At 42.4% G+C, this 21231-nt stretch overlaps 1 protein-coding gene across 1 annotated transcript in view; it reads right to left on the bottom strand.

Annotated features, from left to right (window-relative positions):
- Positions 1-4678: 4678 nt before the first annotated feature.
- aspa (aspartoacylase) overlaps positions 4679-21231 on the bottom strand; it is a 30680-nt gene continuing 14127 nt past the window's right edge. The window contains exons 3-6 of the mRNA XM_078548088.1: positions 19555-19648; positions 10782-10889; positions 8489-8598; positions 4679-7704 (exon numbers count right to left, since the gene is read on the bottom strand). Coding sequence (XP_078404214.1) covers positions 7507-7704; positions 8489-8598; positions 10782-10889; positions 19555-19648 — 510 coding nt within the window. The 3' untranslated portion in view covers positions 4679-7506. The remainder of the gene's footprint in view (positions 7705-8488; positions 8599-10781; positions 10890-19554; positions 19649-21231) is intronic.

Genomic DNA, 21231 nt, shown 5'->3' with positions numbered 1-21231 from the left:
GAAGCATAACATCCTTACTTTTATGTTCAATTCCTCTCGTAATAGCTTTCTTAATTACTAGTACCTGCATACTAACTTTTTGTGACTCATGCGCAAGAACACCTAGATCCCGCTACCCTTGGAATTCTGCAGTCGTTCTCCATTTAAGTAATACTCTGCTTTTTATTCTTCCTGTCAAAGTAAACAACTTTACATTTTCCCACATTATACTCCATCTGCCAGATTTGTGCCTACTCGCTCAACCTATCTGTATTTGTCTGCAACCTCCTTATGTCCTCTTCACAACATACTTTCCTATCTACCTTTGTGCCTTCTGCAAATTTAACGACCATGCCTTTGCTCCACTCATCTAAGTCATTGATATAAATTGTAAAAAGTTGAGGCCCCAGCATAGACCTGTGTGGGACTCCACTCGTTACATCCGGCCAATCAGAAAACGACCCATTTATGCATACTCTATGTTTTCTGCCAGCCAGCCAATCTTCTATCCATGCTAATATGTTACCTCCTACACCATGAGCTTTTATTTTCTGCAGTAGGCGGGGAGGGCAAAGGGTTGGCGTAAAATTCCAGTCACAGAATTATGTAGCATTTACAGCATGGAAGCAGACCATTCAGCCCAACAGGTCCATGCAGGATTTATGCCGCACACAAACCTTCTCCAACCCTACTTCACCTAACTCCATCAACGTATCCTCCTATTCCTTTCTCCTTCATGGGTTTATCTAGCTTGCCTTTAAATGCCTCTACGCTAGTTGCCTCAACTACTCTATGTGGTAGCGAGTTCCACATTCTAGGTAAGGAAGTTTCACTTGAGTTCCCTATTGGATTTATTAGGTTTATTTATGGCCCCTAGTTCTGGTCTCCTCCTGCAAGTGGAAACATCTCCACATCTAGCCCATCAAACCTTTTCATAATCATAAAGACCTCTATCAGAACACCCCTCAATCTTCTGTTTTCTAGAGAGCCCCAGTATGTTCTTTCCTGTTGGTACATCGCAGGATTATTGACAATATAATCAATATATTATAATCAATGGGGAGGCAGTAGCATAGTGGTATTGTCACTGGGCTAGTATTTCAGAGACCCAGGGTAATGCTCTGTGGAATCCGGATTTGAATCCCGCCACAGCAAATGGTGAAAATTGAATTCAATAAAAATTTGGAATTAAAAGTCTGATGATGACCACAAAACCATTATTGATTGTTGTGCAAACCCATCTGGTTCAATGTCCTTTAGGGAAGGAAATCTGCTGTCCTTACCTGGTCTGGCCTACATGTGACTCTAGGCCCAGCAACAATGTGATTGACTCTTAAATGTCCTCTGAATAAGGGTAATTAGGGATGGGTAATAAACGCTGGCCTAGCCAGTGACGCCCTCATCCCCATGAATGAATAATAAACAAAATGTTCCAATATTTAAGTCTTTTGCAATTGAATGTCAAGACCACTTCTGGTGAGAAACTTGATAGAACTGAGCTGTTGCTGTACTTAATCCAAGAAGCAATAGCCCCTGCCATGGAATGCTAGTAGGTGGGTGCATATCCATGAGCTTCCAGTGACACATTTCAACCTCGATCACATGGTTTGCTCAAGAGAGAAATCTATTACAGTTCAAGCATTAGTTAAATGTGAGATCCACTCTGGCTTTATGCAGAGTGCAAAATCGGAGGAGGGTCTGAATATCTGTATGGTCAGAAGCCTTTTGAGTTACGAAAGTTGATTTAATTCCACTTTGCGCACAGCCTCTCAATTAAGTAACTGCGAATTATGTGAAGAGTTTGATTAAAGCTCCCAGTGAGAGATCTACATTTTGATTTGTGTGCAATTAATGTAACCCAAAAGAACGTAAGTGGAGGGACCACCCTCTCTAGGTCAGAAGATGGTACTGCACACTTGTTTCTACATCTGCATATATGATAATTTATGATATATTAGTAATAGTAGAAAGCTGTAAACATAGATGAACATAACTGACACTCAATAAAAATTATCACCATACCCTCCCTACAACCCTAATTGTTTTTATATTTCTCATTTAAGTTAGCACCCATTGCCAAGTTTATTGCTAAAATTTCAAAGCTACAGCTTTGCACTTAAAAACAAATCTCTACTGGAGATTTTGCATTTATACCACAGTTCTGATTGACATTTATGTTCAAACTTCTCTGGAGAATGAACTCATGCATCTCTTCCCTGCAATCTGTAGAGTCCATGGGAAAAATTCCCGTGGGAAAGCAAACGAGGAGGTGCTGTCTGATATTCAACCATTCTGGTGGAGAAAGAGAAAAAAAACATATGAGAGTCAATATTCAGTGTGTATAAAGGGGGAAGTGGAAGGGACAAATATATAAAGTTTAAGAAAATTCCTCATGCACCACCACAAGGAAAGTGATTTACTATCCCTTATCTTTGGGATGTTAAGACTGCAATGGCAGGATGGTTGGACTGGATTCAAATGTCTGTTTAACTCAGATAGTAGCACATTCAGCACTGAGTCTTAAAGTTCTTGGTTCAAACTGTGCTCCAGGACTTGAGCACATAATCTAGGCTGGCACTTAAGTGTCATACTGGTGGAGTGCTGTATTATCAGAGGTGCTGTCTTTCAGATAAGATGTTTAGTGGGAACGAAAGATCCCATGGGACAGTGTGAAGAAGAGCAGGAAAATCTTCGTGCATTGTTCCCTCAACCACAAAACCAGGGCTGCACCCCTAGCCAAGCTGTTCCAGTACAGCTACAACACTGGCATCTACCTGGCAATGTGGAAAATTGCCCAGTTATGTCTTGTACACAAAAAGCAGGACAAATCCAACCCAGCCAATTACCACCTCACTGGCCTACTCTTGATCATCAGTAAAGTGATGGAAGGGGTCAATAGTGCTATCAAGCAGCATTTGCTTAGCAATAACCTGCTTACTGACACTCAGCTTGGGTTCCGCCAGGACCACTCAGCTCCTGACCTAACTACAGCCTTTGTTCAAACATAGACAAAAGAGCTGAACTCCCGAGGTGAGGTGAGAGTGACTTCCCTTGACATTAAGGCAGCATTTGACTGAGTGCAGCATCAAGGAGCCCTAGCAAAACTGGAGTCAATGGAAATCACCGGGAAAACTCTTGGCTGGTTGGAGTCATACCTAGCACAAAGGAAGACAGTTGTGATTGTTGGAGGTCAATCATCTCAGTTCCAGGACCTCACTGCAGGGGTTCCTCAGGGTAATGTCCTCGGCCCAACTATCTTCAGCTGCTTCATCAATGATTTTTCTTCCATCATAAAGGTCAGAAGTGGGGATGTTCGCTGATGATTGCACAATGTTCAGCACCATTCGAGACTCCTCAGATACTGAAGCAGTCATGTCCAAATGCAGCAAGACCTGCATAATATCCAGGCTTGGGCTGACAAGTGGCAAGTAATATTCATGCCAAACAAGTGCCACACAATGAACATCTCTAACTAGAGAGAATCTAACCATCGCCCCTAGACATTCAATGGCATTACCATTGCTGAATCCTCCACTATCAACATCCTGGGGGCTTACCACTGACCAGAAACTGAACTGGACTAGCCGTATAAATACTGTGGTTACAAAAGCAGATCAGAGGCTAGGAATCCTGTGACGAGTAACTCACCTCCTGACTCCCCAAAGCCTATCCATCATCTACAAGGCACAAGTCAGGAGTGTGATGGAATACTCCCCATTTGCCTGGATGAGTGCAATTCCAATAGCACTCAAGAAGCTTGACACCATCCAGGACAAAGGAGCCTGATGATTGGCACCTCATCTACAAACGTTCACTCCCCCAACCACCATGCATAGTAGCAGCAGTGTGTACCATCTACAAGATGCACCACAGGAACTCCACCAAGCCTCCTTAGATAGTACCTTATAAACCCACGACCACTACCATCTAGAAGACAAGGGTAGCCGACACATGGGAACACCACCATCTGGACGTTCCCCTCCAAGCCACTCACCATCCTGACTTGGAAATACATTGCTGTTCCTTCACTGTCGCTGGGTCAAAATCCTGGAACTCCCTCCCTCACAGTACTGTAAGTGTGTCGACACCACATGGATGTTACAATAGGAAAACAGTCGATCAGATATTCTAAATGAAATTAATTCGGTCAAAGGACTTTATTCATTGGGAAAGTGGTGGCACAGTGACCTAGTATTTCAGAGACCTAGGGTAATGCTCTGGGGACCCGGTTTCGAATCCCACCACGGCAGATTGTGAAATTTGACTTAAATAAAAATCTGGAATTAGAAGTCTGATAATGACCACAAATCCATTGCTGATTTTCAGAAAAACCAATCTGGTTCATTAATGTCCTTTAGGGAAGGAAATCTGCTGTCCTTACCTGGTCTGGCCTACATGTGACTCCAGGCCCATAGCAATGTGTTGAGGCATTTAGGGATGGGCAGTAAGCGCTGACTTAGTCAATGATACCCACATCCCATGAACAAATAATAAGAAAAGAAATTGAACAGTTAAGTTCACACTGGGTATGATATTGGAATTTCTGATGAACCCTAATTTAATGATGGGTGTTAAATCAATTATTTTGCAATGCTAGGCTCAGTAGATGCTTTGACCAGTCCTGATAATTTCATCGGCATGCAATAAACTTAAACTAAAAGATTGCACAGGTTGAAATAAAACAGAAAGCAAAGCAAGATAAAGAACATTATTAATGAACTTTTTATTCACACTTCATTTCTGAAAGTTTGATCTAAATATAGTTCAATATCATTCAAATGAACTCCAAAATGCGATGGTTCAAAAAACCTATCTTTAATGACGAAACTATTAAACAAAAGACGAAGTTCCTGCCTACACAATCTGAGAGTAGCTAGTAGGTGTCTTGTGAGATTGGCATACTGTTTTAAAAATGGCTGCTATTTTTACCTAGGAAGGTTCCCTGAATGGCTAGGATTTGCATAGTCATGGTACTCCAATAACAACTGCTGATCTTCTGAAAACTCATATTAAAGGATACACTCAAAACTTAAATATATTAAATTTATAGACATTTGTGGTAGTCACAATGAGCCTGAAAAAGAGTAAAATTAGCGCAATATTTAGAAAAAACGTTCTATCTGGGACTATGTGTCCTTTAAAAGATACTGTCTAAAGAAATTTGAGTCCTCTCAATTAATAAAGTGTGTAATGTTAACCTTTGGTGTGAGATTAGTTGAAACAAAAACTTCAGTTATTCATAAAGAAATATCCATTTACTCTGGGATTTTCTGACATTATTACTTTTGAAGAATTTGCCCATGAGTTGGATATAAAAAGTGAAGAAAATATCTGGGCCAGGATTTTACGGCCCTGCCACGGGGTATCTCCTCCCCCAGCCGATGTGGCGAGCCATTTAAATCTCCATTCAGTTCAGTGGGATAAAGTTCACCATTGCAATTTGAATTTATGAATTCAAAAATAAATTGTAAAATGGCCACAGTATTTGAGAATCCCTTCCCTAGTCAGACAGCAAATTTGAACTTGAGTATTGTTTGATCTTCCAACTCAGTGCCCAAGAACTGATAGCTTTTAGCTCAGCTGAGTGCAGCTCATTACAGTAACACAGCCTGCTATCCCAAAAGGATGAAAAGCCTGACCAACTTTTAAACAAGACTTAGCATTGACACCAGGCCTTGCACAAGTCCCCTATTTCTGCCTCCGAATGAAACTAGGACGTGTAGCAGTGTGAATCTAATAGGAGTAAAGAATTGTTTTGCAAATACTATTAAACCATTGATATCACTACACTCAGTGGGTGGAATGCAGGTAATCCAGTTGTTGTTTGTTGATTATTGCACGATTATCTGCAATTCCTCAAATGAAGTTTAAAGAGATTCATCAGATTTCAAATACAATTCTCACCTCAAAACATTATAGGGCAGTATAGTTGCACCAATTCATGCTCCTTCAAGGGGAAGATCTTACAAGGATTCACAGCAGTGAATTCAAGTGCACCTATGTCTTATGGTCTTATGTTCTTGATTGGTAAGGGGATCAAAGGTTATGGGGAGAAGGCGGGAGAATGGGGTTGAGAAACTTATCAGCCATGATTGAATGGCAGAGCAGACTGGATGGGCCGAATGGCCTAATTTCTGCTCCTATGTCTTATGGTAAAACAATCTCCAGAGGATTTCTGCCAAAGGTCAAAAGCACGTGCCACCAATTTCCTTCTTTAGGGCAAGTAAGTCTTTTATGTTTCACAGAATGATATTTGGCCTTTTGCACTATCACTGATGTTTGAAAGTATTTATCCATTTGTTTTCAGGTTACTAGATTCTGTCCCCACCTTCAGGTCTCTAAAAGAACCAGAAAAAGCACTTCCATTTCCACCTTGGTCTTGAACATCCCCCCCACTCAATATTTTTGTGTGTTCAATGATCTGCTGCTGACCTAAATTGAGTTATCCTGCACATAAAATTCCTGCATGCGATTATCATCTGGATATGGTCACAAAGGCCTTGCTCTGCATTATGAGTGTCAATAAAGAGCTCCTTACTTGTCCTGTTGATTTACCTGAGATGTGAAACATTGATATTCATTTCCACTTCTTCTTTTGGAAGGCTGGTACGCAGAATAGGCGATAAAAAAAACTTATCCTTTTGTTTCTAAGTTACTTGTCTAAGAATTGAACATGCTATCATTTCACGTGGTGATTTGCTTTCAGCTCTGGTGTGCACGCCAAATGAAAAGGAATGGAACCAGAACATATCCCTGAGGCTTACCATTAGTTTTACCACTTAATATCATACTGGGCGCTATCTGAATAGCATTATAAAATTGTGCATTCTTTAGATGTTTTAGATTTTGAAAGTATCACTTCATGATGGATCCCAGCAAAATGACCGAGTTTTTTGTGATATCAAAAGGTTTCTAACCATTAATTAAGTGGTGTTATGTTTTAAAAAGTATCTTGCATATATGTAACTGCTTATCTCATCACACTGCTGCATTGGAAATCAGAACAAAATGAACGCTGTGCTGTTGTATGCTTAAGTTTAAAGTGGCACTATGGTATTAATTGCAAATTAATCTGCACTGCACATTTTCATAGTGCTCAGTGAATAAAGGAAAAATTAATTCCAATTCAACATTTTAGTCAGCACCACATTCTCATGTTGATTATCTTGGTTTTGTCTGCACCCAGGACTGGCAGGAGTAACTGCTCAAAGGGCAACCTTTTTCATATTCTCAGCTGAGTGGATAGATAGAACATCTTGCTGCAGCTAAGTGCTCATTTTTCACAGGATTTGGGGAAAGAAAGACTCATCTCACCCTACATCCTGTGCCTCCCAACAGCTAACATCAATTTGAATGAGATACTGCCTGTTCAAAATAGGCTGGTTTCACTAGTAAACATTTACCTTTTTTTTAAAAAAAAAATTAATTAAAAGCAGCAACACTTATTCTCTTGTAATGCATAGTGTTGGTGGAATTAGTCTTTGGTCTGATGAACAGCAGTTAAGATATCCTGGAGAATCCTTTACATTAAGTTTTGGAAACCTTCATACTGCTTGCCTTCAGAGTTACTTTTTGAGTTAACAGAAAGGCCAGCTCTTTTTCATAATAAGCAGCTTCATTCACAAACACTGGATACACAGCACTGCTTCCATTGTAAGGGATGGTCTTTCCATCCAAGGTCAGGAACGAGGGGTCACCTGGCTTCAGTTGTTTCCAGTCGTTGTCCTGTAAGACAAAAGGGCAATGGAATCCTTCAAGAGTAACTTCCAAGAGATTTGTGGTACATGGAGACTCTTGATTACATCATGCCTGACAAATTTATTTGTGAATTTTGTATACTGCAAGTCAGCAGCATGCGCTCCCAAGTCAGGCATAGCAAATTAGATGCAGAGTTAAGGTCCTTTTGCTCTTCCCAGCAATGTCCTTCAGTCTCAATTACAGAACAGCGATCCTAATGACATCACCAGAATGACATTTTTGCATTTCTCAAACAATTGCTAAACGAATGGCAGTTGTTCTGTTTTAGACCTATCCCACCTGGCACCCCCAACCCACAAAAGCTTCCCTCATAGCTGAGAGAATTAATGCAGTGAATAGTTGAATCACAAAGATTAGGAAGCACCTTTTTTCAATCTCTGGGCTGTAATGATTTAGTTAATCTCAGCCAGAATGTCAACGGGGCTTACTACTGTTTTAGGAAGAAGAAATATTGACCAGGGTTCCTGCTCCTTCTTACTTTATGGGCAACTTCCACTGGATACGTGTGTTGTGTGCAACGTTAGGTAAGGACAGGATTTCGGGCTACTGTGATGCCCCCCAAGAATAAATAGCTTGTTGACATCAACTCTGAGCCCCACAAATAAACAATGGCCATTTAAGCAAAGCATCGGTGGGTAATTGGAACCCATAGAACCAAACACCAGCCTTCAGGTAAGGAAGGCAAGAAGCAGGGTGAAAATTTATGAAGAAAAAAAACAGTACCTGGCGTGTCCAAAAAGACAGTACTTACCTGAAGCTGAGGGTGAATGACAGCAATAATCTGTCCTTCTGAATCTCTGGGGAAATTGACTTTCTCAAAAGCTCTGTAAACGTCAAGGGTACATGGAGGGAATTCCTTGCCTAGACGTAAGTAAATATTATGTGAGTGAACTCTCGAATCTCCCAAGCCAATAAGAGCTACAATGACAATGTCTGTGGTTTTGGCAGGTTGACCAAGGTCAGCCAGTGATCTCACCATCATTCACCAATGAACTTCATTAAAATGGAACTGGACAAATGTCTGGTTAAAAATAGAATCAAACAACAAATAGAGACATGGGCAGTCAAATTTTCTATGGGATGCTGTGAGGTTAACTTCATCTGGAGGTTATGCAAAATGGATGAAAAAGTGACATCCCAAAGCACTTCATAACCTCAAGTGAAGACATTTCTCCTCACCTCAGTCCTAAATGGCTGACCCCCTACCCTGAGAGTAGTTCTAAACGTCTAGCCAGGGTAAAAAGCATCTCAGTGTCTACACTGTCAAGCCCCCTCAAAATTCTTTATGTTCCAACGATAGCACTTTACACTTTGACATCAATGGAAATGAAAATTGGACAATGGGAAAGAATGTAGTGCAGGGCAGGGTGCAACAACAGGTTCAGGTTCACGATCACCCATTTTGTGCTACCACTAAACACAAATTCAGCCCTTGTTGTTCCAGGCAAATGTTAGATGAGTTTAATAATATATACACTATTGTTAAACTAATACCCTGAGTCACTTTAATCAAAATGTTTTATTTTCCAGGAAGTTTAAAGGGCTTCATTTTTCAGATAATGGCATATAGTCTTTCATCATGTATTTTTCCTGTAATTTACTTTTCCTCTCCTTTGTTGTACATATCCTACTTTATTTCCCATTGAGAGCGCAGAGACACAATCTGCACCCTGGACCAACGTCGTGTTTAAATTGGCTGCCTAAATAAATAAGTATTTATACTGTGCCTTTTATATCTTCGGGACATCCCAAAGCATTTCATAACCTCAAGTGAAGACATTTCTCCTCACCTCAGTCCTAAATGGCTGACCCCCTACCCTGAGAGTAGTTCTATACTCTCTAGCCAGGGGGAAAAGGTCTCTCAGTGTCTACACTGTGAAGCCCCCTCAAAATTCTTTATGTTTCAATGATAGCACCTCTCATTCTTCGACGCCAAAGAGTATAGGCCCATTCTAATCAAACTCCCTTCATAGAACAACTCCCTCACCCCAGGAATCAATCAAGTGCATCTTCATTGCAGTCCCTCTAAAGTTTATCCTTCTTTAGATATGGAGGCCAAAACTGTACACGCTACTCCAGATTTGGTCTCACCAAAGCCCTGCATAGTTACAGCAAGACTTCCTTACTCTTGTACTTCAACCTCTTGCGATCAAGGCTAATGTACATTTGCCTTACTAACTGCTTGCTGTACCTGCATGTTAACTTTCCGTGTCCAAGGACACCCAGATCCCCCTGATAACCAACATTTAACAGTTTCTCACCATTTAAAAAATTCTGTTTTTCAATGCGTTCCATGAAAGTATTTAACATCACATTTCCCACATTAAACTCCATCTGCTACCTTCATTTAGGCTATCTATAATCCCTTTGCAGGCTCTTTGTGTCCCCCCCACTATTTAGGGCGGAATTTTATGGTCCCATTGCGGCTGGGGTGGGGCCGTGAAATGTGGCGAGCCGTTTAAAAATCCATTAATTTCAGCGGGATCATAAAATCCCGCAGACATTAAAATTCCGCTCTTATTTTTCCATCTAGCTTTGTATCAACAGCAAACTTGGATATAGTGCCCCCAGTCCCTTCACCTAAGCCATTGATACAGATTGTAAATAGCTGAGGCCCAAGCACTGATCTTTGGGGCACTGCACTATTAACAGCCTGCAACCTGAAAATGACCCGTTTCTTCTGACTCTCTCTTTAAAGTCCTTTAACCAATCCTCCATCCATACAAATATATTACTCCCAATCCCATGACCCTTGGTAACCTTGTGTTCTTTTCAAACAAATATTTGCAGCACAATAATGATCAGTCTGCTCCTCTTTTGAAGGACAAAGACATTGCTGGTACTGGAGAGGGCAAAGTGCCAATTTTTGTCAAAGTGGGTGTGCTGTCCCAGGATTAAGTAACTATGAAAATCTATGATCACTGGAGCAAAGAGTGAAAGATTTGTACACTGAATAATTGACATTTTAAAAGAGGTCATTATTTTGATGAATAACAAAAATATCATTCTGCTTGAGTTACGCGCACATGCTCAGCAAGTCCCACCTTCGTTGTAGAAATGTGCAAAATCCAGGGCACTGTTAACCAGCTTCCGCATGTTTTCTAAAATATTTGCCCTGGCCACCCCTTGAGGTTGAGGGCCTATTTCAAGACCTGTGGAAGGGATAAAACAGAATAGATTCGGTGATGGTAATTAGACACCAGGCACATTTTGAAATGTTGATATCTGTAACATTTCCAAAGATTGAAGGCTGGGTTTTCTGATGGCTTTCACGCTGCTTCTGGGAAAGTGGAAGTGGGAAACACAGCCTGTAGCACAACCCCTGCTGGCACTTCCAGGGTTTTCTGCTGAAGTGACAGCGGACATTAAATATTTCCACCCATATTTGGTGGGCAAAAGCAAATGGTAGGTTAATGATGGAAAAATATTGCCTCCCATCATTAATGCATTAGCAATGCTGACATTAGGCCATATTGTCTAGTCCCACATCAGTCAGCACCAGCAGCCAATGTTACACTACACCCCAAGGGAGACCTGGCTTCAGTGCAAAACTACCTGGAGCTTGCTGCAAAATCTAAATGATCCTGATCCCAGAAGATTAACTGAGACCAGAGCACAGGAGAACAGGAGTGTGCAAAGCCTTTTTTAAAAATGCCCCAATAACTTTTTCCCGGGGTTGCTCACAGGTATGTCTGCATCTTTAATTTTTGAGTCTTCAGGACAATCCTGGAACAAAGGACAAAGGAACATAGGAACACAGCAGGAGTAGGCCCTTCGGCCCTTTGAGCCTGCTCTGCCACTCGATGGCTGATCTGGTTGTGATCCCAACTCCACTTTCCTGTTTGCTCCCCATCTCCCTTGTCTATCAAAAATCTATCTAACTCTGCCTTGAATAAATTCAATGACCCAGCCTCCACTGCTTTCTGGAGAAGAGAATGCCACTGACTAACGACCCTCTGAAAGAAAAAAAGTCTCCGCATCTCCATCTTAAAAGGGAGACTTCTTATTCTTAATCTGTGTCTCCTAATTCTAGTCCCTACCACAAGTGGAAACATCCTCCTGGTATCAAGTCCCCTCAGGATCTTATATGTTTCAATAAGATCACCTCTCATTCTTCTAAACTCCAATGGTTATAGACCCAACCTGTTCAACCTTTCTTCATATGATAAACCCTTCATACCAGGAATGAGTGGAGCGAACCTTTACTGAACTTTTTCTAATGCAATTTTATCCTTTCAAATATGATCAAAACTGCACACAGTACTCCAAATGTAGTCTCACTAAGGCCCTGTACAGCTGCAGTAAACCTTCCCTACTTTTAAACTCCATTCCCCTTGCAATAAATGCCAATATTCCATTGCCTTCCTAACCACTTGCTGCACCTGCATACTAACTTCTTGTGTTCATGTACAAGGACACCCAGATTCCTCTCTACTGCAGCATTCTGCAGTTTCCCTCCATTTAAACAATATACTACTTTTCGATTCTTCCTGCCAAAGTGGGCAAATTCACATCTTCCCACATTATACTCCAACTGCCAAATTTTTGCCCACTTTCTATGCTATCTATGTCCCTTTGCAGACTCTTTACCTCTTCTTTGCAACTTACTTTCCTGCCTATCTTGGTGTCATTGGCAAATTTAGCTAACATATATTCAAACCCTTCAAAGTTATTGATATAGATTGTAAGTAGCTGAGGCCCCAGCACAGATCCCTATGGCACACCACTAGTTACAGCTTACCAACCCAAAAAAAGACTCATTTATCCCCTACTCTCTAAATTCTGTTAGTCAATCAATCATTTGTCATGCAAATATGTTACCCCCTACACCATGTGCTCTTATCTTGTAGTAACCTTTGATGTGGCACCTTCTCAACCACCTTCTGGAGGCAACCCCAACTGAGTTCAAGTGCCCTCTGCACTTGTTTCAGTTGACAGCTCCTTCAAATATTTTCTTAGAATCCCTGCAGCAGAAGCAACAATATTCATTGATGTGACTTCTTTGGCAGAATTTGATTGGTGAGCTAATTGGAGGTGTGGAGCTCCTGTGAGGCGTTGCAAACAACAGGGACACAGTTGGAGGTGTCATCTTTCTGATCAGACATTAAGCTGATGCTACATCTGCTCTCTTAGATGAGCATGAGAAATCTCATGGCACTATTTAATAACAGGGGATTTCTCCCTGGAGTTCTGTGCAATACTTAATTCTCAGGCACCATTACTAAAACAAATCAGCTGTTCATTATTACATGCTGTTTTTGAGATCGTGCTGTGTGCAAAATTGTTTTCTTACAACAGTGACTACGCTTTAAAAGCACTCAATTGGCTGTAAATGTTTTGGGACAACCTGAGGTTGTGAAAGGTGCTATATAAATGCAAGCTTTCCCTTTTTCTTTTAGATTGTTTCTGCTATTTTATATTGTGCTGCCTTTTTAGCACCTGAAATATTATGAAAAATGGTGAATTACACAGAACACACCTTGCATTTGCAATGAAGGTGCAATGATGAATTAAAAGGAACTTTCAACTCATTATTAAACTTGACAAACTGTGAAATTGCTGCCAAAAAAGATGATAATTCATTTGGGATTGTAATTGTTCCTGATAAAGGGTTAAAAAGTGTTAAAAGCTTTCAAAATGGAGCCATAATTTCCATCTAAAAATCTAATAATTAGGAGTTTTAGCCAAGATCAACATAAGGAGTTGCATACATTTGTACAAAATGCATAAATGGATTGAATAATCAGGTTCCAAGTCCAATAGTTCATTTGTCAGTGCAAAGTTGGAAATGACAACAGCAAACCCACCCCTGTCGACCCTGCAAAGTACTCCTTAATAACATCTGGGAGCTAGTGCCAAAATTGGAAGAGCTGTCTCACAGACTAGTCAAGCAACAGCCTGACATAGTAATACTCATGGTATCATACCTTACAGATCATGTCCCATCACCATCCCTGGGTATGTCCTGTCCCACCAGCAGGACATACCCAGCAGAGGTGGCAGCACAGTGGTATACAGCTGGGAGGGAGTTGCCCGGGGAGTCCTCAACATTGACTGCGGTCCCCACGAAGTCTCATGGCATCAGGTCAAACGTGGGCAAGGAAACTTACTGCTGATTACCACGTCCTACTCCCCCTCAGCTGATGAATTAGTACTCCTCCATGTTGAACACCATTTGGATGAAACACTGAGGGTGGCAAGGGCACAGAATGTACTCTGAGTGGGGTCTTCAATGTCCATCACCAAGGGTGGCTCGGTAGCACCACCACAGTTTGAGCTGGCTGAGTCCTAAAGGATATAGCTGCTAGACTGGGTCTGCGGCAGGTGGTGAGTGAATCAACCCGAGGGAAAAACATGCTTGACCTCATTCTCACCAACCTGCCTGCCGCAGATGCATCTGTCCATGACAGTATCGGTAGGAGTAGCCACCACAGAGTCCTTGTAGAGATGAAGTCCCATCTCCACATTGAGGATACCTCCATCGTGTTGTGTAGCACTACTGCTGTGCTAAATGGGACAGATTTTGAACAGATCTAACAACTCAAGACTGGGCATCCATGAGGCGCTATGGGACACCAGCAGCAGCAGAATTGTACTCAACCACAATCTGTAACCTCATGGCCCGGCATATCCCCCGCTCTACCATTTCCATCAAGCCAGGGGATCAACCCTGGTTCAACAAAGAGTGTAGGATGGTATGCCAGGAGAAGCACCAGACATACCTAAAAATGAGGTATCAACTTGGTGAAGCTACAACACAGGACTACTTGCATGCCAAACAGCACAAGCAGTAAGTGATAGAGCTAAGGGATTCCAAAACCAACAGATCAGATCTAAGCTCTGCAGTCCTGCCACATCCAGCTGTGAATGGTGGAGGACAATTAAACAACTCACTGGAGGAGGAGGCTTCACAAATATCCCCATCCTTCATGATGGAGGAGCCCAGCACATCAGTGCAAAAGGTAAGGCTAAAGCCTTATCGCAACAATCTTCAACCAGAACTGCCGAGTGAATGGTCTATCTTGGCCTCCTCTGGAGGTCCCCAGCATCACAGATGCCAGTCTTCAGCCAATTCGATTCACTCCACGTGATATCAAGAAACAGCCGAAGGCTGCCAAGTATGGGCCCTGACAATATTCTGCCAATAGTACTGAAGACTTGTGCTCCAGAACTTGCTACGCCCCTAGCCAAGCTGTTCCAGTGCAGCTACAACACTGGCATCCACCTGGCAATGTGGAACATTACCCAGGTATGTCCTGCACAGAAAAAGCAAGACAAACCGGCCAATTACTGCCCCATCAGTCTACTCTCGATCATCAGTAAAGCGACGGAAGAGGTCATCAACAGTGCTATCAAGCGGCACTTCCTTAGCAATAACTTGCTCATTAGCGCTCAATTTGGGTTCCACCAGCATCATTCAGCTTCTGACCACATTACAGCCATGGTTCAAACATGGGCAAAAGAGCTGAACTCCCTGAGATGAGAGTGACTGCCCTTGACATCAAGGCAGCATTTGACTGAATGTGGCAGCAAGGAGTGCTAGCAAAACTGGAGTCAATGGGAATCAGGGGGAAAACTCTCCACTGGTTGGAGTCATACCTAGCACAAAAGAAGATGGTTGTGGTTGTTAGAGGTCAGTCATCTCAGTTCCAGGACATCACTGCAGGAGTTCCACAGGGTAGTGTCCTAGGCCCAAGTATCTTCAGCCTCTTCATCAAAATCATTCCTTCCATCATAAGGTCAGAAGTGGGGATGATCGCTGATGATTGCACAATGTTCAGCACCATTCGTGACTCCTCAAGATACTGAAGCAGTCCATGTCCAAATACAACAAGATCTGGACAATATCCAGGTTTGGGCTGACAAGTGGCAAATAACATTCGTGTCACACAAGTTCCAAGCATTGACCATCTCCAACAAGATAAAATCTAACCATCACTCCTTGACATTCAATGACATTACCATCACGGAATCCCCCACTAATAACATCCTGGGGATTACCATTGACCAGAAACTGAACTGCACTAGCCATATAAATACTGTGGCTACGAGAGCAGGTCAGAGACTAGGAATCCTGCAGTGAGTAACTCACCTCCTGACTCCCCAAAGCCTGTCCACCATCTACAAGGCACAAGTCAGGAGCGTGATGGAATACTCTCCACTTGCCTGGATGAGTGCAGCCCCAACAACACTGAAGAAGCTGGACACCATCCAGGATAAAGCAGCCCATTTGATTGGCAACCCTTCCACAAATATTCACTCTCTCCACCACCAATGAACAGTGGCAACAGTGTGGACCATCTACAAGATCCACTGCAGAAACTCACCAAGGCTCCTTAGGCAGCACCTTCCAACCCCATGACCGCTACCATCTAGAAGGACAAGGGCAGCAGATACATAGGAACACCACCACTTGGAAGTTCCCCCCCAAGCCACTCACCTTGGAAATATATCGCCGTTCCTTCACTGTCACTGGGTTAAAATCCTGGAACTCCCTCCCTAACAGCACTGTGGGTGTACCTACATCACATAGACTGCAGCGGTTCAAAAAGTCAGCTCTCCACCACCTTCTCAAGGGAATTAGGGATGGGCAATAAATGCTGGCCTAGCCAGTGAAGCCCACATCCCCTAAGTGAATTTAAAAAATTCAGTCAACCACATTGTGATATCAATTGATCATATTTTGCTGGAAAAAATTTTTAATTCCCTCTACTTCTGTTTCCACAGCGGCCTGAGAACAAATTTTCCAACCCCTCGGCTTTGGATGCTGTGCAGTATTGGTGGCTTCACTAGGAAAAGGAGGGGGGAGAAAATCACACTATCTACAGGAACTCTCCCACATGACAAATTGCTTCAGTTATTTTCACCATGTGCATGCAGAGAAGCCTGGACGAATGAGCTAACTGACAGTAATTGTATATTATTGAAAGATGCCCTGCACCAATTATTACACATGATCTTTTCAATGCAGCCTAACTCACTTGACTCAATGCTGATATCATGTTTTTCATCCAATAAAGAGTAATCCTGTCCGTTTTAATTGTTGGGGAAGTCTCGGAGTCTGCGACACACTGCCTTTCTGAACAGATGTGCATGCTAATAAATCTCTTGCCCTGGTAGAATCAGTTGGTATAAGTCAGATCCCAACCCTTCCTATTATGGTATAGGTCTAGAAGTAGGTATTTGACCATTTGCTTGCCCTATTCATTTCATGTTTAAGCTCTTGTAAGGTGACTGGTTTAAGTCAGAAACCACAGTTTGACTTTAAAGAGATGCAGCCACAGCACAGCTATATGGCAGCAAATTTCCTGCAGAGTCCCCGAATTCACCCCAACCTCAAAAACAGATTCAATCACTCTTCGCTTGGAATGGAACCTTTGAATATATAGAGAATAAGTCATAGTCTGTGTGTGTGCTCACTGTTCAGTTCCAGGGCACACTATCTGTTATTGGTGCATGATTCCCGGAAGAGAGAAAAACACATGTAACGTCAAGGCAGTTTAGAGGAGATTGGCTATACTGAAAAGGTTTTGTACAGTGGTAAGCAGTGCAGGGCAGCTTTCAGTGATATACAATTACTGCCTGTAAGAGATTTTACTTTTATGTTTTCTCTGCATGTACTATTTGACAAAGGAAAGCAAGGAGCACTTTTCTACTCAGCAGGGCTTCTGAAGCCCAATAGTCTATGAGTACATATTGTTAGTGGGTAGCCTCAACAGCCAGAAAATCATCTTACATCAGTTATAGAGTACTTCCAATGCATAAACAGGCCATTTGACCCAACTGTTCCAAACCAATTTTAATTTTATATGGGATGTGGGCATTGCTGGCTAAGTCAGCCTTTATTGCCCATCCCTAATTGCCCTTGAGAAAGTGGTGATGGGCTGCCTTCTTGACCCGCTGCAGTCCACGTGGCGTTGGTACACCCATAGCGCTGTTAGGAAGGGAGTTCCAGGATTTTGACCCAAGAAGCTCCTCTATTCTTACTTCATCACACCATCAGCATAACTTCCCGTTCCTTTCTCTCTAATGTACTTAGGGAGCTTAGAACTTAAATGCATCTATGCTATCTGTCTCACCTATGTTGGATTTATTGGTGGCTATCTTATATTGATACCATCATATTTGGTCTCCCAAACAAATGCAACCATCTATACAGGGAAACTATAGGTGGCTGTCTGCAATTTGTGTGTCATATGAGGCCAATAGGTGAGCTCAGGGAACTCTAGAAAAGGCACTTTTTTAGGGGTGATTATGGGGGTAATAACATGTTTTCTCTTTCTATATCTTCTCCCCTCAAATAATAGCCTGTCCCCACGAGCTACCCAGGAGCTAAGAGGACAACAACATGCTCCCTAACCTCTAAGTATCACTCAAAAATTAACAGCAAGGGGTGCAAGCGTGGCCTCATAGTTGGCTCTCTTCATTTTTTCCCTACTCTTCCCATGGGGGAAGCTTCCCAGCTTCTGTTCAGCAATTCCTAATTGTAATACATCCTTTCTGAGTATGAATATAGACTCATGACATAATCAGTGGTCCAACATGCTATACCATAGCTCTACCAGTAAGGGTGCCACTGAATAATGGCGAGGCTCCTATTATTCTTGAAATGAAGCACTTAAAAAAAAAAAAATCTTACTGTGCACTAATTGGCTGCCATCTTTTCCTACATTACAACAATTCAATGAAATAAGTACTTAATTGCCTGCAAAATGTTTTGGGACACCATGGGCAGAATTTTTAGCTTGGCACCGAGGCATGTGCCCAACCCACTCGCGCGTAAAATAGCGCAAATATTTCAGTCAGCGGGCACACGCAAAAATCAGAAACATGCCCGCACACAATTAGGATGGCAATTAAGCCCATTAAAGTTCCAATTGTCCCTGATTTTTCATGGTCTGTCCAAACTTACAGTTGGTGGACGGGTGAATCTGCCAGGCGGACTTTGCATTTTTGATGAAACCTCATCCAAGGGCAGGGCGAGGTTTCCATTATTAAATGAAAAAAATAAAAATGTGCGGACAGAATTTTCATCATGTTCATGTTCAGGTGACTGAATCTGATGTGTGAACATTTCCTTTGGATTTTAAAATCTTTATGTATTGCTTTTAAATTCTTCAGCTCCCTGAGGCAGCTCTCTGCCTTCAAGGAGCTTCATTCTGCGCTCCCCGGCGCCTGCGCTGACTTCAGTGCCCACCTTGGCAGCGCTGAGCCTTTCAGCCAGTGTGACATCGCGGTCGGGGGCCGATCGCAGACGGTGGTCCATTCCCCAGTCAACCCCAGACCCGCTGATCACGCCCACACGCTGATCTAAAAATCCTGCCCTGTGTGGTTTTGAAAGGCACTATATACATGCAAATTCTATCTTTCCTTTTACATGATAGTCGCTGGACTTCAAAAGTAATTCATTGCATGATGAACTGAGGAGACTCTGACAATATGACAAGGACCTACATAAATGCACTTCTTTGTGAATATATGAATTATATATTTATTATTGTTCGTCTTTGCAGTTTTACAAGGTCCATTAAAATGAATGGATGGGACATTTTGGGTGTCATGAAATGGGCACATGCCTGAATTTCCAATAAGCACTCTCGGAGCAAGAAGCCCTGTGGCCTGAGCACTTAACCTGCCATTTTAACCCTCTTATCTTATAATGCAGACTTCAACATACTTAGATTGCTCTGATGTGTGAACTGCCTGACTGATGGCCAATAAAACGTTTGAGCTCCTGCTCTTAAGCAAAACCCAGCTTTCCCAACCTGTAGTCGTTATCTTTCTTAGTGAGGTATTCTGCCTGAGTTTAATGCTTACCTACAGAGTGCTTTGCGACCGTTCGAATTGCACCATATTGGACCGCAGGGTTTTCGAGCAGCAGCACTTGACAATTATCATGTGTCAAGGTATTCTGGAAAGGAAAGACGACAGAAGTTATCAATATTGTCTAAATTATTTTATATTTTAAATTTACTCTAGTTCTTTATGGAGAAAATATAAAATATACAGAAGTAAAACAGTTGTGTTGGTTTAATGAAGTATTTTGTTCCTTTTTTAGAAGTATTTTTTTCTCTGTGTGAAGATTCCTAATGTTATGTGCTGTACTCCAGCTCAGTGGGAATGAAGCAATTATTGCCAGGCTTTGCCAATGTGGCTGTGTATTAACAGCAACTTGAATTTTCTAGTGCATTTAAAGTAAATAAAAAGTCCCGAGCAGTGTCGCAGAAGTATAATCAGGCAAAAAAATTGACACCTAGCCAAAGGAGGAGGTATTAGGACAGGTGACTAAAAGCTTTTTCAGAGGTAGGTTTTAAGGATCATCTTAAAGGACAAAGTGTAGAGAGGTTGGAAGGTTTAGGGAGAGAATACTCCAGAGCTTGAGGCCTAGATGGTTGAAAAAGCTGCCAATAGTGGGGTGATGCAATTGGGGTGTTCACAAGGGGTCAGAGTTTTAGAAATGCCAAGTTCTCAGCTAGTTTTGGGGTTGGAGGAAATTTTAGAGCTAGGAGGGAGAAAGTGTGTGAGGGATTTGAATATGAGGAATGAGAATTTTAAATAAGAGGCTTTGGGGTGTTGTGGGCCAATGTAGGTCAGTGAGCGTAGGGGTGATGGTAGAGTGGGACTTGTGCAAGTTAGGAAATAGGCAGCAGAGTTTTGGGTGAGCTAAAGTTTATAGGGGGTGGAGGATGTGAGCTTGACCACTTTTTCCTAAAAATATAACTGAAAGTACACCCATGCTAGAAATACGTTGCGTTAATAAGTCATTCTTTCTTGTTCAAGCTCTTTCCCCAACTAATAAACATAGGACAGAGTGGTAATAACTCTGTAAAGGGTTTTGTCATTTTGCAACGTCCCAAAGAAATGCTCACAAGTTTCTGTTGACGCAGTTATGATTTGCTTCCCAAGTAACACAGCTTTGCAAACACATTCCCAGAGGCATTGAAAATGCTGATTTGTGAACTGACCTGCTTCCACATCTCCAATCTCCTCTCCTATGTTGTTCAAACCATATGCATTGGCTGATATTTATGAGCCACCTGCAGGTGGGAAAACAGGTAGACTGACCCATAAAGTAGGGTGCCTTGCCATCAGTGGTGTGCCAGCTACTGACCCACCCACACCCACCAGGATTTTAAGAGGGGCGGGGGGGGGGGGCCATTGGGTGGGCCCTTAGGCGGGTGATTAGTCTCCAATCAAGGGCATCATCCTGCCGCTGCTTTGATTTAAACAGGTGGCAGGAGAGGCTTGCACCCAATCCATAGCCTGGCAGGTTTAATCCTGCGGGCTGCTGGACAGTGAAATGGGGTTGGGGGTTGGGAGGAGCGAGAGTGCCTCCTTCAATTGCCTCCTGTTACAGTTGGAGGCCTCCTATCCCCGCCTCATACTAATTAAAGGGCTGTTGCCCAAAAAATTAAAGTGGGGCGAGTCAGCCAAGCGGAGGGAAATTTATGCTGGGATGTGAAGAGCCAACCCTCAGAGTATAATCCAGCCCCA

This window comes from Cetorhinus maximus, chromosome 9 (assembly GCF_964194155.1).
Source record: "Cetorhinus maximus chromosome 9, sCetMax3.hap1.1, whole genome shotgun sequence".
Taxonomy (NCBI): domain Eukaryota; kingdom Metazoa; phylum Chordata; class Chondrichthyes; order Lamniformes; family Cetorhinidae; genus Cetorhinus; species Cetorhinus maximus.
Note: the sequence above shows the minus strand (reverse complement) of the source record. Positions and strands in the feature narration are given on the sequence as shown.